Here is a 24,315-nt window from a genome sequence, read left to right as displayed (position 1 = left end):
AACCTGAGTCTGTAAAATATTTAGTGTCTTTAGATTTTATGGAAACTTTAGGCTTCTGTTGTATTCTTATTGTTTGATAAGTTTGTGTCTTTTCAAATATTAACCCTCATAGGGATTATTTTTAACTTGTAGAGAGTACAGTGACTATTGAAATTAGCTGTATTATCTCTTAAGATTAGTGATTACTGGAATGACCATATTGTGAGGTTTGTTTTTTTTTAAAGAGTCTATTCATGGTTTTAATTTTACACTGTTATGTATCTGCTAAGTTGTATTTCTTTCCTAAACAACATTACTGAGCCACCTAATTGCTATAAGATAATTTACAAACTTCATTTTCATAAAGCTTATTCAAGAATAAATCACATCTGAATGGAGAGTATTTTACAGGTTATATGACTCAATATAAGGAAAAAGGAATTTTATTGCTGTCCATTGTAAATGTTTGCACAGTAGTACAGTCATCAGTGCAGATTTACATTGCTTATAATATACTAAGATACAAAATGAATAAATACCATAAAACATGGTGAGATATAATCACCTTAATTTTAAATTTAGTTTTAGAAAGATAGTAGAAAAAGATGCATTTGTATTACCTTTTAGAATTTTATGTCAACATCACAATCGTAGCTTGCAATATTATTTTAATTTTTGTGTGGAGCAGTTTATCTGCTTTTTCCTAATAACCACACACACTATCTAAACCTTTTAATGTTACAAAATTTCTTACTTGAAAGCGAAGTCTTAAATTCTTATTTTCAAGAGTTCTCATTTAGAGACTTGCCTTATTTGCTACTTGTTCATTTGATGACAGCTTAATACTTTTTAAAATAATTTTAAAGGCATTTAAGTAATCACTTAAGGGATTTTTGATGGAGGAGTATTTATTATGGGAAAATCAATTCACAAAGTTTCAACAATAATTGACAGTAAACATTCTATTTTAAAATTTTTACCCCAGCCTTTTTAGTAAGACAAAAGGATAAGAAATGTTTTTATATTAATATTGTGTGTGAAATTAGAGTTTGTAAAGATAGAAGTGTGCATGCATATAACAGTTTTTGACTCACTTGAAATGTTAGGCCTCGGCGGTAATGTATAATATATATAAAGGATTTACCTTCCAGAATACATGTTGTTAAGGTAGTGTAAGGGTTTATTTAGTATCAAATTTTTACCTATAGAGACCATTAGTTCTGAGTTTTATTCTCTGAGTGTGTTTGTGTTTGTTAGATAAACTTGATTTTAAGTATTGTCAGTATTGGGAAATGCTTCTATGGCCTGAATTCATTAAGAAAAGGTATTTGTTCCAAGGATAGTGATTTAAGGCATTTGTATCAACTTGTGAGAGTGGCGTCAGTAATGATTTCATAATTATCCAATTCTGTTTCACAGTTGCTTTCTATCTGGTAGCTTAGAAATTAGTTCAGTTGCTCTCAGAGGTATCAGCAATGTTAAACTGAATAACCTTAAGTTGGTAAGGATTTATTGAGCAAACTGATACCCTAATTCTTTTATATGGGCCATATGCTTCACATGCATTCTTTGCTAGGTGGTCAGAAGTGTTTTGGTCTGTGAATAATGAGTCTCTTTGGAAGTATTGAGTATGTACACTTACTAATGTAAAATACTTTCATTTGTCAAGAAAGGTGAAATTAGTATATTGAATTTGACTGTTCGCCTATCCCCTAATTTTTTGAATATTTTTCATTGGTTACAGATATTAGCAATTTGGTTCTTTTAATATAAGTGGCACTGGAATAAAAAATGGCTGTTGGAAAATATTAATGTAGGAAGAATAAACAATTTAGTGGTAAAATCATTTTGGATGGGAAGTTTTAATTTAGTTCAAGAATAGTTACGGCAGATACTCTTCATTTTCAACATTTGGCATTTAAGAGATGGGTGGGTATCTTCACATTATTAGTTATTTACTTGGTGGTTGTGTTGAGAATATTGACAGATGGATACTGTGGCTTGAACCTGTCAGCAAAAGAATATTCTTAACCTGAACATAGTGTGGAAAAGACAACTGTAAATACAGAATGTTCACACACTTACAAGTTAGATTCACTGTCCATAAGAATGAACAAGGGATCTGTATTGTATGGACAGTGAATCTTTGAAGTGTGTGAATGTTCTGTGTAAAATGAATATAGTTAGCAAACTACCATAATATTTCTTAAAAAAATAACTTATTTTCTCTTTAAAGAAGAGGTTACCTTAGTGGACATTGTTTTAGAATTTTCAAAAGAGTTTAAATCTGTTTTAAGTTGCATTAAAATACTGAGTATTAGGTTTATTTACACATTATATGTACATTGTGTCATTTTAGATTTTAGGGTGGCAGTGTACACCCTGGAGCCAGCCTGCCTTGTGTTGGAAGTGTTGGAATGAATGCTGGCTTCTGCCCCTTAGTAGCTGGATAACTTTGAGTAGGTTACTTAACCCTCTTAACCTGTTTTATCTGTAAAATGAGGATAGTAGTAGCTACTGACATAAGGTTTTTCTTGAAGAATAAATGAGATAATACAAATAATTCACTTAGCATAGTACCTGACACATTGTAAATACTTAAATGGTAGCTGCTTCTCTTAAAAATCATAGTTTCAGATTTGCCATGTATGAGAAGTTATTTGTCTTTTCATTTATGGGAGAAACAGTGAATATGACTGAATTTCCTCAGTTTTTGGATATGTTAGAATGTTAATTGGTTTAAGCTCTGAGTACTTTTTAAAATATGAGGTATTTCTTCAGGAGCTCTGAGTATGTATGTAACATGTCTGTGATTTTGCTATTTCAGAACAGATGAGTTAATTACATTAATCAAAATGTATTTGCTTTAAAATATGGAGGTAAGAAAAACTTCCTATTATTACAGCATACTAAAGTAGAAGTTTTAGGAAAAAATTTGTTACATTACATTTTCTTTAGCGTTAAAGATAGGTCAACTTAAGGATATTTTTACTTACAAAAAGTAATCTCTGCCTCGAAAGAAAAGTTTTATATATGATACAAGAGTTGTATGAACTTTATCAAAAAATGTATATTTCTTAGCATTTGTGTGTGTGTGTGTGTGTTAAGATTTTGGGTGAGCCATGCAATTTTGCATGCCAGTTACATTTATTACAGTACAATTTACACTTAATCTGGCAGTGCATAAATATAATATAGGGTTTAAATTTAGTGTTAAACCATTGTATTATTGCATCCCATTTTCACATTTACTAAAGATTGCCAATATAATTTTAGACCCTAGAAGTGGGAAGAAAGAGCTAAAGGATTTTTTTCTTCATTTACTTTTATCAGGTATGGAGAAGTATGGAATCAGCTTGAGACCTGCGTAGTGAAGACCGTTTTGTGTGCATAGGGATCTTTTTTTTCCCTTTGCCTATTCTGGTCTCCCATTGTACCCTCAGTATGAAGCACTTGATTTTCAGGGCTTTTTGCTTGCTTTTTTAGCGTTGTAGAATGGTTTCCTGTTTAATTATATATGTGACCATCTGATTATGTGATTTAAAAAAAAATTTTATTATATTTCAGAGAGTGGGGAAGGAAGGGAGAAAGAGAGGGAGAGAAACACTGATGGGCGAGAAACATCAATCGATTGCCTCTCACATGCCCCCAACTGGGGACCTGACCCACAACCCAGGCGGATGCCCTGACCAGGAATCTAACCAGCACCCCTTTTGATTTGTAGGCGGGTGCTCACCAGCCAGGGCTCATTATGTGATTTTAAACCTATTTTATGTGTTGTAAAAACTGGCTATATTTTGGTCCAAATATAGGTTGTAGAATTGAACTGTGCATTTTGACATCTTCTGGGAAAATTGAGTTGTCTAAAACACTTTCTTGCTTTCTCATGCTACATGGATCTGTGGTTTGCTTTAATCTCTACCCCAAAATTAGTTGATTTACTATTATTAAAGCCTTTCAGAATAGTTCTGAATTTTATTTTCTTTGATTTTTGTAGATTTTCAGGCTAAAATAAAATAGCAATAAAAATTGCAATTTTTATATGTTTAAAATTTCCATTCTTTTAAAGAGGATGTAATTATTTAAGATATTATGAAATGCATCGTGATTTGAATGAGGTACTCTTCAAATCAGATGTATTCTTAAAGTTATTTGTAAATATAGCATACATGTTCAGATTTGTAAACAACTGGTTTAAAATATGTGTAGTTTTTTTCATTTAAAATTCTTTTGCTCTCATGAATAAATGGAACTCTTCCTTTAGAGTATTATAGTTACTGTGAAAGGATTAAAGATTTTGGAGATTAAATAAGTAGAATTGAAAACTTTCTACTTTTAAAATGAAATTTGGGGGATGTTACTAAGGTTAATTGTTAATGTATTTTAAAAATATGTATTTATGAATTACATTACTCTGAGTCTTTCAGAAACACAATGAGATGCCTGGGCTTTTATTTTATTTTTTTCATAATGTGAAAACAGTGCTTTGTCAGTGCTTAATTTAGCCATGTTGTGAAATTTGTTTAACATTTTTATTTAACATTTATGAAACATGAAAAAATGAGGACTTGAGTCACAAGGGTTTTTCTTTTTAATTAATGTAGTAGAATTAGTTAGTATATACCCTGGCAGTCTTATATTTGTTTAGTATATACATTTTTAATTATCAACAAGGCTTTTTCTTAACCATTAGCTTGTTTGATTTGGCAAAGAAAGAGGTTACCTAAGACGTAGGGCCACTTCCATATCTTGGCGGTTATAAATAAGGCAGCAATGAACATAGGGGTGCTTATGTTCTTTTGAATTAGTATTTTGAGCAAACAACTATGGGATATTTACACAAAGGAATACTACTCAAATGTAAAAAAGATGACAGCTTTACTCTTTGTGACAGTATGGGTGGACGGGGAGAAGTTACACTGAGTGAAATAAGCTAGTCTGAGAAAGACAAATACCATATGATTTCACTCATAATGTGGAATCTATGAACAAACAGACCTAACAAGCAAAATAGAGACAGACTTGATAGAGAGCAGGATGACATCTAAGGGCTGGGGTAGGGGGTGGAGGGATTGAGCAAAAAGGAAAAAGGACTCATGGAGTGTGGTGATTGCTGGTGGTGGGGAGGGGGTATAAGGGGACTAAATGGCAATGGGCAAAAAATACAATAAAAAAAAAATTTAAGGAGTTGAAAAAAAAACATAGGGCCAACATCACTTTCCTCTTTTCTTCTGTAGTACAGGAGTCGTGGCTCTAGTAGAATCAGTAACTTTTTAAATGTTGGTAGATTGAATCCAAAGAAGGATGCAGGATTTGGGGGCATCTGGTGCAGTATTTTTCCGATTCTGTTATATCAGTGGTTCTGAAACTTTAGGGATATCAGAATAACCTGGAGGGCTTGTTAAACCATAGATATTTGCACCACCTCCAGAGTTTCTGATTTATTAGGTCTGGGTTGGGATCTGAGAATTTGTTTCTAACAAGTTTCTAAGTGATGCTGATGCTAGTGGTATGGGGATCATACTTCGTGAACCACTGTATTACATGATCTCCCCATCAAGCAAATCCTTATAATGTGTTATCTCCTATAGGTTAATAGCATTTACACATACATTGTCTCATTCATTCTCTAAACCCAAATAATTCAGCATGGCAAATACCCTGATTTTGTAGATGAGGCAATGAGTTTAAGAACAGCACTGTAGTGTAATGGAAGTAGAATAGATTTGGGAATCAGCTGCACCTAAAATCTAGTTTAAATCCTTAGTTAGCAACTTCATCAGTTGTGTAATAACAGATATACTACTCCTTACTGAACCCTCGTTCCCACATCTCTAATGTGTTAATAAAAGTCCTTAGCATGTGGGGTGGGTTTTTAGGTTTGTTGAAAGTGTAGTTTAGATGCTTTCAGAATATTGATTGCCAACTAGGGGTGATCCCTCCTGCCTTGTCTGGGCATTTGGCAATGTCCAGACATTTGTGGTGGTCACAGCTGAGGGGGCGAGGTGGCAGGGATGCAATTAACATCTAGTGAGTAGAGAGCCGGCATGTTGCCTCAACATCTTATAATGCACAGGACAGTCCCTCTCACAACAAAGAATTATCTGGCCCCAAATTGCTAGTACTGCTGTGGTTGAGGATCTCTGGTTTAGAGGTATAAAATGTCTGGTCTGTAGTAAGTATATTTAATAAAAGTGTGTACATTTGCCTTTAGGTTGTGGTCTTTAAGGTCAAGTTGCTAATAAATGATGGAGCCAGGCTTTTAACATTGAGGTTTTCTTATTCTGCTAGGCCAGTATTCTTTATAATAAGAACTTTATCCACATAGATTCCTGCTAATAAGAAGTCTCTTAGGCTAATTGTGAATTTGTTGCTTTCAAATTGTTAGGAAAGGCTGATGATGTTTTCAGTAAACGTGTAAGTGTAATGCACTGCATGAGGATTTTACATAGAACTGCTCTGACAGGATGGGTATGCTCTATTAAAAGAAAGCATTGAAAAATTTTTTTATATTGCCAGTAATTTTTAAAGTAATCTTAACTGTTTTCTTTAATTATGTAGTTGTTGGGAGATATTTTGCTCCCAGGATACCTGTTTTTTGTTGTTTAATGCATTCCTTAATCTTAAACTCTTTATTCTAAAGTTGCATTTGTTATAGTCAGGTCTGGTGAAGTCAAATGCATTGATGCAAAATGGCACATTTCGATATGTTATAGAAACTCCTCAAATCTTTCCGAGAAAAGAAAGTAAGATGGGCTCTAAGGCTTTCCGATGCATGTATTACATTCTTTTTCTAGGTCCTAAATTTCAGCATCAGCCTGTTGAATTAAAGTGCTTTATCTAAATTAAAAACTTGAATTAATGTGGAGTTTTTGGAAAAGTTCGAAACAGAGTCTTAGATTAGTTCAGATATGAGAAGATGCCAAGGGAGTAGTTTAGTGGGTTCAGAATTTTTTTGTTTTGTTTTTAGGGTAGAAAAACATAATTATGAAAGTGTTCTAGGAATAGATTGTTTCCTATGATTTTTTTTCTGTTCGCTTGATTTTACAGTTTATTTTGCCTCTCACTTTGCACAAGCGGAGTAAAATGTCGAGGCATATTTTAAAAATTCTTATGAAATTTAAGTTTTAACTGAGTTATGATTCTTTTTGAAATTGTGAGATTCAGAGATACTGATAAATATTTTATTTTTTTTATTTATATGATACTTAATGGTATATTGCATTGTGTGTTCACCACTCAAAGTCATATCATTTTCCCTGACCATATATTTGGTCCCCCTTTACCTTTTACTACCCTCTCCACCCCTCTTCCCTCTGGTAAGCACCGTAACTGTTGTCTGTGTCTGTGAGTTTCAGTTTTATATCCCATATATGAGTGAAATTATATGGTTCTTAGCTTTTTTTGACTGACTTATTTAACTTTTATTAGCATAATATTCTCTAGGTCCACCCATGTTGTTGCAAATGGCAATATTTTATCTTTCCTTACGGCTGAGTAGTATTCTATTGTATATACGTAGCATGTCTTCTTTAATATTTTAAATATTAAAAATTTTAAAAATATAAATATTTAAAAACCAGGACTGCTAATCATATGATAACTTTCAAAAGTGTTAAGAAAACAGTGCCCTGACCGGTATGGCGCGGTTAGGTTCTGCAAAGTGAAAGGTTGCCCTTTCCATCTCCATTGGGGCACATGCCTACGTCACAAGTAGAGTCCCCGATCACAGTGCATGGGAGAGGAAGCCTATTGCTGTTTCTCTCCCCCTCTTCCCCTCTCTTTAAAAATAAATAAATAAAAATCTTTAAAAAAAATGTACATAGTATAAATGAAAAACTAAGGTAAAACAAGAAAACAGCATTTATTGCTATAATTTAATTGAATAAAGCTTGTGGTGTTTCAGTATGTGAATAAAAAACTCCATTTGCTTACTGAAGAACATTTCTTTCGTAAAAATGTGATAAAGAATTTAAAAATTTACATTGTCCTACTTCTCTGAAAGTTCATGTTTCCATATTAGCTTCTTGTTTTGTTCATATGCATCTGTTTTAAAATGTAATTTATCATAGTGAACTTAAAGGGGTGTGTGTGTGTGTGTGTGTGTGTTTGAACAATTTCCAAAGCACCTCTAATTGCCTAAAGTAATGATTTTTAAATACTGAAGTCATCAAAAATATTTATCTTTTCATAATTTTATTCACAAAATCATAATCTGTTAAAGTAGCTGAAGCATTTGAGTCTTGAAGCTTTCTTATTCTTATTTACTTACAGGGAAGCTATTGCATAGTAAGCATATTTTACTTAAGTGAGATGAAGTAAAATTTACTTACACACCTTTGATCTGTCAGATTTCTTTTTCCTGTTGTAGAATTACTATGTTGAAATTAAAAGGGATATGGAAGTGGTTTGAATGAAGTATCACATCATTTTATACTAAAGTAATATACTGAAATCCTGTTGCTTTCCTGCCTTGAATGAGAAAGAGTATGTGGCTCATCATGATGTTGCTGTTCCCTGAGGCATCATATTTAGAGTGATATAATTTATATTTTCATAGGCGCCTCAGTAATGGGTGATACTGTTGAAGATTTACCGTATATTTGTATTTGTGATCAGTATTAATTTTGTGGTCAAAATTGCATGTTCGTTTATGTCAGGTACTATTTTTAAGTGTTAGATATGAAAAAAGGGCAATAATTTTAACCTTTTAGTTGAGTGGTAATTCTTAATGAGTTAGTTTATTCATGTAGTTAGAATAAAAAATATTGACAAAGAAACAAATTCTCCTCTTTTTTAAACAAACTTATTTGTTAGGGTAACATTTTTCCAAATGAGGAAAAGTTGTTTCAATTCTTAAACAAGGAAATTTTGATCTAGGTGTGGTATATACCTTCTTGGGTGCTAATGAAAACATTGTGAAGGCAAAAATATTTTGTTTATGCAAGTATATGCATGTATGTTTTTTGAAAACTGGAGAAGCAATCTAACATCTGAATGGTTTTCATAGATTAATTATAGGAAATCTATATAAAAGGAATGATTACTACACTGAGTGTACAATTTTCCATGCCTAGGTTTTGTCCAAGATGACCAAGTTATATGTAATAATGTAAAATAGCTAAGGCTATTTTGGATTCTTTTTAATGCTGAAAAGGTCACACAGATTGTGATTATTGTGTAGTGTCCAAGGACTAAGGCTTGCCATCTGTTACTTAAATATAGGGAAAAGTTAAGAAAATTTAGTGATATAATTGGTTTTGACACATGTTTTGGGAATTATCTATTAATTATGACTTCTAAACACTGGTGTCAACATTTTAAGCTTTTAGAAAAATGAAACAATGGTTATGCCGCTGTTTATATTTTCCTACTAAAATATTGTACAAAGATACCAAATGAGAACTAATCATCATGTAATGAAAGTCTGGCCTTCATTCATTTACTTTTACAAGATTGTTTGGGTGTTTAAGTAGAACCATCATTTTTTAAACTGGTAATGTTATTCAAGATTTGACTAGTTGTAAAATTTAGTTTTCTTAAATTGATATTTTTAGGAATTCATTATAGTAAAACTTAGGCAACTGACTTAAGAATTCCTTAAAAGATTTGCTTTAAATATTTTTCATATTCTTTTTTTCTCTTACAACTCAATTCTTGTCTGTATGCTAGCAAATGAGTTTCCCCATTTAAAATTTTTCTGTTGCATTTTGAACCATGACAAAAGTTGTTTGTTGCCAAGTTGCATGAAGTCTTTAAAATTGCATAATTTTAATAGAATCTGATTAATTTTAATCTACTTTGTTTTGTTATGTTAACATTGTTTTTTATTGAGAAGTTTTCATGCCAAATGCTTAATATAGTTAGATATAATATTTCAGTTTAGACATGGTTTTGAACTATGGTTTCAAATGTAACTTTGTGTCTGGGGCCTCTATTTTTTGTATAAGAAATATCTTGCCCATTTCAAATTAATGTCTGATGAAAGTGGATTGTTTTACTAACACCAGTTTTTAGAATTTATTCAGGTCTGAATTGTAGGCCAGGAAAAGAATGATAGCTTTTTGGACAGACAAATAATGTGTACCTCTTAAATTAAGTGAGGCACACATGTAGCTGAGATTTTTATCCAAATATTAAAAGTTTAAAAGTCTTTACTTTTTTTTTTTAACTTAATAGTATTTAGAGGGTGTGGTATTAAAGAACTGCTTTTCCTTGTTTTCATTTATATCCCTCCCATCTACCTATTGGAGGTATGTTAAAGTTTGTTTTTCAAGTTTCTTTAGAGGTTGCGAGAGTTAACTCCTGAATTACCTTCTTTTACATTTCAGCTTAATTATTTTCCAAAATCTTTGGTATGTTCTTTGAAGATGCCACAACTAACTATGATTAGTTAATTGTTTTTTTTTTCCCCAGTTGCAATAATTGGATTCATACTAAAATGGTATCTCTTCAGGAACAAGCATTTATAGGTAGCTGACTAAAATTAAGAGTGTTCTCTGTGCAAACCAAGCAATGCAGAGACTTATTCTCATATCTGTTAGTGTATTTTAATATTGCATATTATAAGGTTTTAAATTAGGCATTTAACTAGTATTTTAGTATGTAATTTTAAATATCTTTAAAAGAGATTTTGTTTATTTATTGTTTTAGAGAGTGTGGAAGGGAGGGAGAGAGGTAGAGAAACATCCAACTGGTTGCCTCTTGCATGCCCGCAACTGGGGACCTGGCCTGCAATTCTGGCATGTGCCCTGTTTGGGAATTGAACCAGTGACCTTTACAGGGATGACGCCCAACCCACTGAGCCACACCAGTAGTTAGGGCTAATTTCAGATATTTTGATAAACCACTTATTCGAGTGGTTGTAAAGTTGGTATAATGGCTACAACAGCTTCAGTGGGAATATGGATCATTTTTTTGCAACATTTGAACAAGGGAGTTACAAAAGTAATAATTTCATTTTACCAATATAGTAATGAATGCCATTATGTTTGCATCCACATGTAGTTCTAGTTCATATTGTTCTTACACAAATTAAAATCATGCATATAGGCAAAACTATTCTTGCCAATTGGAAAAAAAAGCCCTTTCCAAATAATTTCCTGGCTTAAGATAGAGAGTAAGGAGACTTGATTTTATTAAAGCCATATATTAAAGGAACCTGTGTAATACACACATATTTGGAGGTTTTCTCCTTTAAAATGATTTAAATTCACAGGGCTTTCTTTGAAACATAAATTTGTTAGAATTAAATTAAAAATTTTTGCAGTTTTGGTTTATTAAAGAAAACTAACTTGCCAGAGACACATTCGTATTAGAACCTTGTTTTCTTAGTACCTCGTGTGTGTCATATTTTTTGAGTATTAGGAAATTAGTTCATGTAAAAGTACGGTTGGAAATCTTGGAATTATTATTTTCCACAGTGCAGTTTGCTAATACTGAGTGATTTCGGCATTAAATATTAGTAGGCCTTTGTCATTAAATTACTGACACATCCCTCAGCATTTTCTGTACGTTAACTGTTTGAATATCTTTTTTCTGTAAAAGTTAATGCTTTTGTATTTTGCATAACTATAGACTAGCTAAGTGTTTTAGGTAGTCACTTATGGTAAAATAAATCATAAGAGCATGGCTTTCATAATATAATGATATTACAGAAGTAACAAATCTACTATTGAATATAAAGATTAGAATATGAAGATACCTTATGTACTGCATAGTAGTGCTGGATCAATGTTATAATTTTAACTTTTATAATCTTTCATATGCTTTGATTTTGCTGTAGAAAATTAGAGTGAGCGTTTAGCTTGGTTCAATTATATGATGTTGAAAAGTATGTCTAATGCATGTTGTTGAACTAATAACCTTTTTGGAAGTTGTTATGTAAGTTATAGCCATATTTTTGATTTGTTATTGGTAGTCATTCTTAGATGTTTTTTAAAGTGGGAGCAAAAGGGTAGAGAGGGATGTGTGTGTGTATTTTAACAGCAGCAGAGTTCTGAAACAGGAAATCAGTCTTATCGTATTCATCCAGAGACCTAGGAAGAAGGTAATTGTTTGGTATACTCGTTAAAACCAGTTAGTTGGGCAACCGAAATTTTTAGAGTTTCTCAGAGGTAAGCTTGAAGAGTTGTGGATATACTTGATTATTTCAGAATACACAACTACTTTCAAGAAAAACTGATTAAATTAGTGGAGGTGGCTAATAGGCCTCAGCTAATACACTAAAAAATTGTACTTTTTTCACTGGAAATTATTTTTCCCTGCTTGTTAATGTACACCTATGCACATAATTACACTTGTAATCAGTATTTTCCTACTGTCTGTGAGCTCTTTTTTCACAAATTTTCATCTGTCCATGGGTACTTGTCATTAGTAAAGCTATGGGTAATACTTCAGGCTAATTACTGTGCTTGCTTAGGGCACGATGTTAGTATTTTCATTTTTTGTTTTGTAAACAGTCTTATTGTATATATATTTGTATAATTTACTTTTTCCTGTTGTTGTTTTAGAGTATACTATTAGAGTGAGATTGCAGGAATAAAAGGTACAACATTTTTATAGATTTTTGTTACCTGGTACTGGTTGTAGGTTTCTTGCCGAATGAACCAATTTATAATATTACTAAGTAGAATTACTAGAAATTCTTGACGATACCTTTGATAAATGTGATGTTTTCATTTAGAAAGTGAGATATAAACTTCTATTTAAAAGCAAAAATGTGTAAACTTTTTAGTCAAGACGTGTTGGTATATAAAAATGTGAAAGTTTTGAGGTTTAAATTGTTTGAAGAAGTAGACAACTGCAGTAGAGTTCATAAATTATTTGACAGTCAGTTTTCCTTTCTGGTTTGGCACTGCTAGTAAATAATAAAAAGTGTTAAAAAGAAACTAAAATTTATGCTAAAGTGATTTTAAGTGAATATATTGGAACTCTTTTATAATTTGTTTATATAAAACCGTATTGAGTTGCCTTATAATGAGACATTTAAAATAACAGGACATTTCTTACTCATGCAACCTCAAATAATAACCCCTTATTTACAGTTTCAGAGCCTTTTCGAGTTTATAGATTTAAACCTATTTCCAGATACCTCATTTGATTCATGAAACAGCCAGTGAAGGTTACAGCAAGTGTTACTATCATTATTTTACACAAAACAAAAATATTTGAGGCCCAGAGATAATTGAATTATTTAATCTGAAGTCATAGGCTTTTAAGTTACAAAGCTGAGAATGAAACTCTAGTTTTCTATGTTTTTTTTTTTAATTTAAAAACTTTTTCAGAAAGTTTATTGATTTGAGACAGGAGGGAGTAAGGGGATGCGGGGAGAGAAACATCTATTTTGTTGTTCCACTTATTTATGCATTCATTGGTTGCTTCTTGTACTTGTCCTGACCAGGGATGGAACCTGCAACCTTGGTATAGCAGATGATACTTGAACCAACGAAGCTACTTGGCCCAGGGCTCAAGTCTTCTTTATTAATGACAATATGCATTAAGTGCTTAGTACAGGACCCGATACCTAGTAAATATTTAGATGTTCCTGTGTCCTGTGTCTTATCCGGCTATTCCTTCTTTATTCTTAAAATCCCCATTTTTGGGAGCATTCTTCCTCTTAATATTTTTGTAGTTCAAACTTTCAATTTACAAAATAAGATTTTAGGTTGCATTAATTTGGTATGTACAAGAATGATTATATGCCTTGTATATTATGACAAATTGTTCTTAAATAATGAACAATTAGCACTTTTATCAACTGGGAAATTAAAGGAACTCCCTATTTCTGCTGTTCTCCTGATACGAATCTTGAAGTTAGAAATCAGATTCCAACATTTAGCGCACTTAATAGGGAAAAATAAAATCTAGTAAGAAATAAAATCTTTCATTAAATGAGAAAGTTGTACAAGTCCATGAGAGTGGCTAGTATTTAAAGCATAATTTGATTAGAAGAGATAATATGGATGTAGCTGTGGCATACTTGGAAAGTATTTGTTAAATTTAAACTTAGTAAAATTTTTTGAGAGAAATGTAAACCTGATGCAGCATATGAATCAGTGACTTTATTTCATTTCCTTTCACCTGGCCTTAAGTGTCTGTTGGTTGAAAGCACTGACAGAAAGCAGGGGGAAAGCTCCAGAAACTCCTAGAAAGTAAAATTAAATGGTGACGTATTGATATTTGCTAACTTCAATTCCTATTTTTCTATTGGTAGTCTGACTTTATTTGTTCAGTCTTGCGTACTGGTTTAGTTGAGTGGTTCCTCTTGTGAACCAGGAAACTTCAAATTTGCTCTTGATGCTTTTTGATCACTACCTCTCTAAATCTGTTTATCACTTTCTATTTGGTCAGTCACGTTCCATGTATGTTACAGCTTCATGTTGTTACTGTACCTTTCAGTTAACTAGAATTTTAGAAATAGCTTGTTATGTGATTTATGGAAATAATTTTCTTCAAAATAATTATGGCAGGGGAAAAAAGTAGTTACTTGTTTGTATACTAGCATGGATTTTAGTTTATAACTTGTTTAGGGATAAGATATCCATATATAGAGTACGAAAAAGAAACTTCAGAACTGCTTTCAGTAATCATACTAAAGGTTCAGTCAGGAACTTATGTCAGGAACACATTTGTATAAAATAAGGTTAGGAAGCTATTTTTGGTTGTTATCCTCTATTTAAAAATTCTAGTTAAATTTATAGTATAAGTCCCCTTAATTTAAGCTCAAATAACATTTTGAGATTAAACTCATCAGATATCCACTCAAGTTGTTTTCTCCCATCCAGGTACTAACCAGGCCCAACCCTGCTTATCTTCCGAGATCAGACAAAATCGGGTGCATTCAGGGTGGTATGGCTGTAGACTCAGGTTGTTTTGTAAAAGATGTTTTGTTAATTAGATGTAACTTGGAACATATATTTAGTGCTTTATTTCATGATTGGTTGCTTAGAACAGCCAATAAAAATGAATTTAGCTCATATGGTAGCCATGTTATTTTATTTCTTTTTAAGATTTTATTTTTAGCAAGTGGGGAATGGAGGGGGAGAGGAGAGAAACACTGATGTGAGAGAGAAACAGATCAGTCACCTCTGGTACGCACCTTGACTAGAGACCAAACCCGCAACCCAGGCATGTGCCCTGAGCAGGAATCAAACTGGTGACCTTTTGCTTTGTGGATGATGCCCAACCAGCTGAGCCACACTAGTCAGGGTGCCATGTTATTTTTTTAGTCAGCCAGTTATTTTATGAGTTATATTGACTTCTCTCAGAAAAATCAATATAACTACAGAACTTACATATCATTTATTAGTTTTTTGGGGAGGGGCCATGTTCTGGGATATGAGAAGGGATTTTGTAGCACTTGAATCTAGGCTATGCAAATGATACATAATGATCACAACTCACCAACTAATCACTTAAGATCTGTGTATTTTATTGTATATGAATTATACTCAATTAAAATAAAACACATTGAACATTGAACTTAAGCAAGATAGATAGCATGTATGCATTTCTTTCAACTCTTCTTGAATGTATAGTAGTCACTGATATGGGGAAAGGCAGCTTTCTCCCCCACCTTTTGGAGTAATATTTTATATATGGTCTTAGGTTTAATACTTAAAAGGCAAATTAATATAGTAAAGATTTCAAAGAATTGAAGTTTCTATTAGGTTTTGATGCTCTTTAGGAAGATTAGGTTATTTAACAAGTCATTGTCATTGGAAAAAAGCCAAATAGTTATGATGGACTCCTATGGTCTAGGGCTGTACCTTTTGTTCAGTTGACAAACAGCTGTCACTATGTTCTAGGCATTGTTTATATATTAACTCGTTTAATCCTTACAACAACTCTATATGATAGGTACTTTTATTAGACACATTTTACATAGGAAACTGAGGCACAGAAAGTGCATAACTTGCCCATCGGTAAACAGTAAGTGAAATTGGGGTTCAAGTCCAGGCAGCTTGGCTCTACAGCATATGTTCTTTTTTTATTCTTCTTAATCTTCACCCGAAAATTACTGATTTTAGAGAGAAAATGGGGTGGATGGAGACAGAAGCATTAATGCCAAAGAGAGACATTGATCAGCTGCCTCCCATTTGCAACCCAGCAGGGAATGGAACCTACAACCTAGGTATGTGCTTTGACTGGGAATCAAACCTGCAGCCTTTTGGTGCATGGGATGATGTTTCAGCCAACTGAGCTACCTGGCCAGGGCTAGAGCATATGTTCTTAACCATGGCGCCACATGGCCTGCAAGTAGTTACTCGGCTTCCTTCAGTAACTTAGATAGTATAATTAAGCTTAGTACTTATCAGTCATTAGATGAAAATTTCATATTAAACATTCTACTTACTCAAAAGTATATCCAGTAAGTGCAGGTTAAGACTGTTCTGTATTAAAAATTGTATATGTATGTGTGTGTTTTCTCTCAGTCTTACTTGGCTTAAAATGTAAAAATTTTAATGAGTGAGGAAGCAAAACAGTTATATTAGAGATTTTATTAGTATAATACTTGGTATAAGAAATATTTGCCTCAAAATTCAGCACTCAGTAGTTGCTGACATCAGTTTTGGAAATGCCGGTAGATTTTTGTATTGCTTTTAAAGATTTTAAGTTTTAACATTTGATTAGTAAATCACTCTCCTTTGGACCTGTTTTCTTGAAAATTTTATTTTTTCATTAATGACTTGGAAATATAAAAAAATAATCTTTTGTGAGGCAGCATGGCCTAAAAAGTTCGGACTTGGTACATGCAGAATGGGTTTGATCATAACTTACTACTTACTGGCTTTGGGACCTTGGGCAAATTACCCAGTCTTTTTGACCCTCAGTTTTGCCATCTATGAAATGGTAATATTACTTTGTAGGATTGTTAGGATTAAATGAGAATCTATTTTCCATACTGTGGCACATGGTCTTTCTAATATGTGATGGATGCCAAAGTCTTGAGTAAAATCTTCAACTCTCTGAATAAACAACGTGTGAATCTGAGGAAAATGAAACCTTAATTAAGAAACTGAATTCCTAGATTCTATTTAAAGGAAAGATTTCATAGTTGCTCTGCAAGAGGTTATAGAACAATGGATTGCTTCTCTGCAAGAGATTCCCATGTTGATCCCCAGCCTTTGACTCCTTATTTGCCTGATTAAATTGAACTCCCTGCCATAGTATCCTTAAAACTAGACCTAATATTCTGCTTGTCCTACTTCTTATCTTCTGCCAGTCCTGCTGCTTTCTCCATAAAACTTTGTGTGTGAGCTGTACTAGAGTGCTCACATTTTTTTGTTGTTGTTGAAAATTTTATGCATTTCCATGTCTGCATTAAGCTTTGCTTGGAATATTGTAATTGTTCTTGTGTCTCCTGCCCACTTATGTCTGACTTCGTAATGACTATTTAACATGTTACCTACTTTGTGAAGTTTTATCTCTGCCCCTACAGAATTAATCCTTTCTCTAGCTCTTAAAACATCTTGATATATTCTCAATAGAGCCTTTGGCACCGTTGTAGGTCTGTGTGTCTGTCTTCCCTGACAGAATAAGTAATTCCTTGAGTGCAATAGTTTTTACTTAGCCTTAAATTCTCAGTGCCCCTTCTACCCAATATTCCATATGTTTGAGTGGTTAAGTGAAAGAAGGAGGAGGCCGATTGAGTTACTTTAATGAATATTTAACATTCCCATTTATGTAGTCATTGACAAATAGTCTCTTAATTAAGTTAACCAAGTTTTGTGCAAACTTTATTAGTATTCCTAATGCAACAGATTTGAGTTTAGTCCTGGTTTAAATGATTTCATTTAAAGGGATTTTATACAGTACTTCTGCACTTTTCTATAAAGCTAAAATCTTACTAGCATTCTCACTGAAATTAAAGGTTATGTTAGGTAACTTTGTTAGTGGTAATAATAATTATTTAATAAAAAATATTTTCCTTGCATTGCTCAGGAGAACTTGGATGATTTGAATTGGTACTTTTCACTAAAATGTATTTACAATTTTTTAGCTAGGAATTCCAGATTGTTGGTAGCTGCCACTGCTTTGGGTTCCCTACTGCTGCCTCATTTTTTCCTGACTGTTGATATCACATTTTCTTAAGCTTGTGCTCCAAGACAGAATTAAAAAGTAAAGATTATTCATTTTCAGGAATTGTAGTGCTAGAGGCTTGATTTAAACCTCTGTTGCCTTCTGCTTTTTTTTTTTTTTAATCCTCACCCAAGGATATGTTTATTGATTTTTGGAGGGGAAGGAGGAGGGAGAGAGAGAGAGAGAGAAAGAAAAGAAAAAGAGAAAGATAAAGATACATTGACGTGACAGAAAAGTAGCAACCCCTTGCCTCTTGTACGCACCCTGACTGGGGATTGAACCCTCAGCCTGGGTTTGTGTCCTGATCTGGGATTGATCCTGCAACATTCCAATCAGTTGAGCCACCCAACCAGGGCTACTTTACTTTTTTTTCCTTGTGAATGGACATAATGCCCTAAAACATTTCAATAATTGACCAAGAGCTACATTTTTTGGTGGGTCTACTTTCTTATAGATGATAGCTGGTATTTGTGGTGTTATCTAATACTAGATGATAGCTAATATTTGTGATCTTAAAAATGATCATCCTAATGGTTTTCTTTTGGAATCTTTATAGTAGAGGAACCCTTTGAGATTTGGGTGAATTTATGTATCTTAAAGTGACAAAAACTGTTTCTGGCACATAGTAAATGCTATTTATGCCTAGACACTGTTATAATAATTTTGAGTGGTATAAATTCAGCATTTTAAAAAACTACATACAGAGCTGATTCCGAGTCATACAGGACAGGACACTATTTTCTCCTGATCCTTGGTGAATAGACTTGGAGATAATTATAAAACAAACATAATTTTAAAAACCTGTTATAGAAACAGTGCAGGTGCGTTGTGCCCAAAATAGAATACAAAACAAGAAAAAATGAGGAAAAAATATATTTCTACCACCTAGAGATTATTACTTAGTTTGTATCTTAGTTTGTAATCTTTTTATCTGCATATGACTCCTTGAATATATTTTTTTTTCTCCTTTTTCCAGAATGGTATCACACTGTACATTCTCTTTTGCAACCTTCTTTATTCATTAATGTCTACTTATCCATTTCAGTAAATTTTCATCTTGTCCAATACTCAGATCATATTAAAATTTATGTAGTTGGCTCAAAAATGTCCTTTATGACTGGTTTGTCTAAAACAGTATCTAGAACAGCACTTGTGCCTGTGAACTTGGCTGTTAGACCCTTTAAGTCTTTTTAGATATATATGTAAATATTATTTCTTTTATCCAAAATAAAATTTTATTTTTTAATGAAATATTTCTTTTATCCAAAAAGTAGCATGATATATATACACTATTGTGCATGCCTTCTTTTTTTCTTAAAACATGCTGTAAATCTGTCCAATCAATACATAGTAATCTTATGAATAGATTATATAACAACCCTTTCTTAAATTATCAAAATAAAAGCTTTCAGTAATTCAATAATTATTTTTGGATTGAAAATAATAGTGAAATCAGATCACTAATGTGAATACAGCAGAAAGTAAAGAAAAAGATCTAGGAAAGGGCACTGGGTTTGGTGAATTTTGAATTGTGTTTTAGAAAATGAAAGTTTCCAGAAGTAGGTGGGTGGATAACTTTAGAGATGATCTTGAAAGGAGGTTTTAGGCAGATTAGCTTGGCTCATCTGAAAGATTCCAGTCAGAAAACCCTGAGATTACAGAAGATCGATGGAGCTCAAGAAGAAATGAGGGCTGGTATGGTGGACATAATGCCTTGAAATGTAGATTATTGGTCATTTTTTATAGGTAGTTTGATATAAATTCTTATAAATGTAGAAGTTTGTTTTTATGCCAACTGTAGTGTGTAACAAGGGAGTAGAATGGGTATGCTAAGTATTGATTACCTTGATAGGAAATGAGAATAAGTTTCTACCCTAGTTTGTTGTTATCAAGTCATAAATACTAAGAGTTAGTAGAGATCTTAATGGTTGTCTCAATGTAGTAATCATGTGGAATAGGAAGTTGAAATCTAAGTGTCTTGTCCAAATCATACAACTGGTTAGAGGCATAGCCAGCTCTTAAATCTGATGTCCTAATTTTTAATGTATCTACTTTTCTCTATCCCTTGGTGCCTTCTATAATTAGGAAAATTAGAAGTTGTGAAGCTTTTGTTTTGTTTTTAATTTGATTTTTGATTTTTGTCCTAAGATACTTAGTATTTGTGGTTTATAAAGTCTGAGGTTTTCATTTGTCATATATACCTAAATACTGTAAATATGGAAGCTATTTTTTACCTTAGGTACGTTTTTAATGTACTTAGTAGAGGGATTTGAAAATTATTTTGCCAAGTAATCATTTTGAGGATTTTTTAAAAAGAATGAATGTGTTTGCCTGTATTTCTTAATTACACGTGATGGTTTATAAATAAATTTGACAGTTTTTATTAGCATAGCTGTAGTGGGGAAAGCTTTTAAAAAATAATGTTTTAAAATGTGTGCATGTAGTTTGCATTGTTGCATATTTCAGATGTTTTCTTAACTTAAATACTCAGATATTTATCCCAACATTATTGCTATGGGGTTTCCAGCAGAAAGACTTGAAGGTGTATACAGGAACAATATTGATGATGTAGTAAGGTAAGAACTCTTAATTTTCTTTTTTGAATATTATATTAATGCTGCATTTTAATTTAGAAAAGATTTCTAAACCACTGAAAAAGATGTAGTTTGTCATGTGAACTTGATTTTTGTTATGTCGGTGCTCTACAACTGCTTTTTTTTTTTTTTTTTTTTTTTTTTTTTTGCACCTAATGGGCCTCAATAGGATACAACTCATTTGATAAGAACAAACTTATGGACTCTGTGATCCTCAGTAGGTTAGTGCCTAGATTTTGTTACACTACGAGTTTTGTTTTTTATGTCACAATTGGGGATTAGGCATAAAATCCTTGTGCATTTATTCACTTAAATGTATTTATCCTATGATATACATAACTGATACCATGTATTTTTACATTGAGAAATTTAGAATGGATCATAAGTGTACCAAGCACCTAAGAAAGTATTTGGTACAAGGGATCTAGAAAGACATTGCTGGGCATACCAAAGCCTAACTTTGTGCGTTTTATAGTTTTGCATAATTTTCTTATAGTAATTATCTTTTATTTCAGAGCAAGACCCATTGAAAAGGCCCATTTAAATAATTGTTAATGTATTTATGTCCTAACAGTACACGATATATTTTACAAGAGAAGGAATTTGTGTTTGCTGTGTAAATAGTCTTATATATTTTCTTATTTCAGAGCAAAAATATACATGTATGATTAAATTAACTGTAAAATAAACACTCTGGTTTCTCTTCAGATCGTACAAATCTTTCGCCTTTTAAATTAACTAAAATATTATTAGGGACTTTAATGGCTTTTAAAGGTTATAATTTTGGATTATTTTTTCTTGAAGAGTTTCAGTTTAGATATTTGCTGGTTATGAGAATTAGATGTTATGATGAGTGGTAAAGCTTTTAAAGCATTATGCAATGTAGAATTCTTTTTATAATAGTTATCTAACTGTATAAGCCTACATATACTCTTATATGAGCTAGCCATAAGTTGTTAATTTTTAGCAATTTGCCTTGAACCAAAATATATTTAACAGTTTTGCAGCACTGAATTGTGTCCAGTTGGATTTTTGTAGCATTCACGTTGTATTCAGAATTAAATTTCAGTTTCTACAAAAACTACAAAAGAACCCCAAACTACTTCTTTGTAGTTTCTGTTACAATTATAGGTAGTACACACGAGGCTGTCAGAAGTACTATTTAAGAAATTGAAAACAGGGAAATGAATTTGCCCTTGTCATAGGCAGAACAAAGTGGAAGGAGGCTTAACATTGAAGATCCATGGGAGTAACAGTTTGTTATGGCTTAATCAGTGATAATATCAACAGGAAATGCAATGGGTGATAGAAAAGAGAATGGGCAAAGTTATCTTTCAATGGAAAGATGAAGAATCTGGGAAGTGAGCAGTAGAGTCACCAGGCATGTATTCTTCTATGTGCAGGAGTGTTTATCAGGCCTCTTTATGGCCTAAATGAACTATCTCATAAGATGATCTCCTTCACATCATTATAATTCTGTATTCAACCAAGTACTGATTTAACCAAGTCAGATTAGTACTCATACTGAGAAAGAGTAAGGATAAGTTCTGTGATCACAGTGATTATACTTGTATGGCAAATTAATCTGGTGTGCTAGTTTTCTCATTGTTCTCTTTTGAATGCAAATTAATCTCTTCTGTGAGTTAGTCACTGAGGCTGAATGATCATATTTTAGGTTACTGATGAAGTCCAGTTTCTGGAGTTATACATTTGATTATCAGACCTTAAATTGTAATAACTTCACCAAGAAAATACTTTGCTGGAAAGTATTATTTTTATGTGTCATCTTCTGACTTCGTAGCCACTACTTTTATGCTTCTGAATTGATTCACACATTTACTTTGTAATTGGTAACCAAAGTTGAAGTTAAGTCTGCCTGCTTTAATGTTTGTAGTGTATTTTATATAGCTTTTAAGTTTTCAAAACCTGTTATTCCTAAAAAAGTTTCGTGTGTATGGTTTGTTAGGTAGCCAATGGTTGCTTTAGCTGACTGATCTTGTCACCTTATAGTAATGGTGATGGTAATAGCATATAAAAATGAATTATCAGCTGAATATAATAGCTTTGCTTGTTTTTGTTCTCTTTCTAACTTGGGGGATAAATGGTCAGTAAGGCTTTGTTGGCTTCCATTGCTTAGCCCACTCTATCTTTTTTTTTTTTTTTTAAGAGAAAGACTGAACAGAGACTGGGAAGGGAGATACAGTTTTTCCTGTGAGCTAAAATGAAAATAAATAATTCCTAATTGTCTGTTGGGATTTACCTTGATATCCTTTCTTGGTTCACATTATATTGGAGACAGTAGTTATAATCAGTAGTGGTTTCTTATTTGTTCCAAAGATGATAACATCTCAGTAAAAAATGTCTTTATTTTCTTATTACCTTTTCTGTTAATGAAACCATTTTCCATTGGCTTATCCTTTACCCTCTGTGTTGGGATGTGTAAAGAATATTATCTTTTTTCAAAATCCATATTTTTTCCTATTATTTTCCTCCAAACAGGAGATAGTATGCAGAGTTCAGACTTTGTTGCTGTTATATATCAGTGCCTTCAGTAAAAGAAAGTATGGTTGTGAATACCTTCGTGCTTAAATTATCCAGTATTATTTAACTGTTTTGGGATATGATGTAGCAATGTGAATATACTTAAGATTCAAGGTACATTTGTGACAAATATTTAAGTTCCCTTTATTAGGTTACCTCCTGTGATCACTAATAAATGTAAAAAATAAACAAAAAGGGAGAGGAGGGGAAAAGTGAGCCAAAGTGAAATTTGTTTACTATCCAAATTGCAAATGTTTTGTTAATAAGCAATCAGAATTGACAGGGCAGAACAAGGACCCCTCATAGAAATGATGTTGAAGAGCTGATTTCCCAGATTGTCTTTCTTCTTTTTGTCTTATCCCTTTTCTCTGCCTTCTTTCTTACCACTAAACTCTTGCTCTGACTAGCTGGTAATGAAACAATGTTTTATTCAGATAATTGATTATTTTTTGATATGTATGTCAGTCTTATTCCTCAGGCTAATATTTAAGGTATCTAATGTATATATTATCTGGTATAAATCTAAGCAGTCTTTAACAAATTGATACTTCATGTGTTTAACAGACATATCCTGAGAACTGTTCTGTACCTAATAAATCAGGGAAATGTTGGTTTAATAGAGGTGAACTGGCTTTCTTACTGCTGCTATGCACTGAAATCTCCCAAGAGTGACATTCTAATACGCTGCTTTCCTTTTTTCCCCCTTTCTCTTTCCCTCCCTTCCTCCCCCATTGTCTCTTTCTTTTCTTTTGTATATTAAATAACATGTTTCTAAACAGTGTTTTGTGGAGCATAATTGGGAAATGTTGAAAATGAAAAAAGATGCATATGACAGTATTCTCCCCTAGTCTGAATTAGTGGGAAATAATTTACTTCTTCCTGTTCTATAGGGAAGATTTCAGATGTGGGAAGAGTCTCATATTTTTTGTTAAGGATAAGTTTACTCTTCTGATAGTGATTTTTTTTAAAAAAGACACCCATTATCTTGTATACTATCACTTTTTTTTTTTTTTTAAAGAGGAGAGAAACATCATTGTGTGATTGCCTTTCATGTGCCCCCACTGGGGACCTGGCCCACAACCCAGGCATGTGCCCTGACTGGGAATCGGACTGGCAA

The 24,315-nt window shown here is 32.6% G+C and overlaps 1 protein-coding gene across 1 annotated transcript in view; it reads left to right on the top strand.

Annotated features, from left to right (window-relative positions):
- The window catches only part of PTEN (phosphatase and tensin homolog), an 82,364-nt gene that overhangs the window by 3,811 nt on the left and 54,238 nt on the right, over positions 1 to 24,315 (top strand). Inside the window, exon 2 of the mRNA XM_024563430.3 lies at positions 20,555 to 20,639. Within this exon, the coding sequence (XP_024419198.2) occupies positions 20,555 to 20,639 (85 nt within the window). The remainder of the gene's footprint in view (positions 1 to 20,554; positions 20,640 to 24,315) is intronic.

Source organism: Desmodus rotundus, chromosome 4 (genome assembly GCF_022682495.2).
Source record: "Desmodus rotundus isolate HL8 chromosome 4, HLdesRot8A.1, whole genome shotgun sequence".
NCBI classification, from domain to species: Eukaryota; Metazoa; Chordata; class Mammalia; order Chiroptera; family Phyllostomidae; genus Desmodus; species Desmodus rotundus.
The sequence above is the reverse complement of the archived record's forward strand: the minus strand, read 5'-3'. Positions and strand labels throughout refer to the sequence as shown.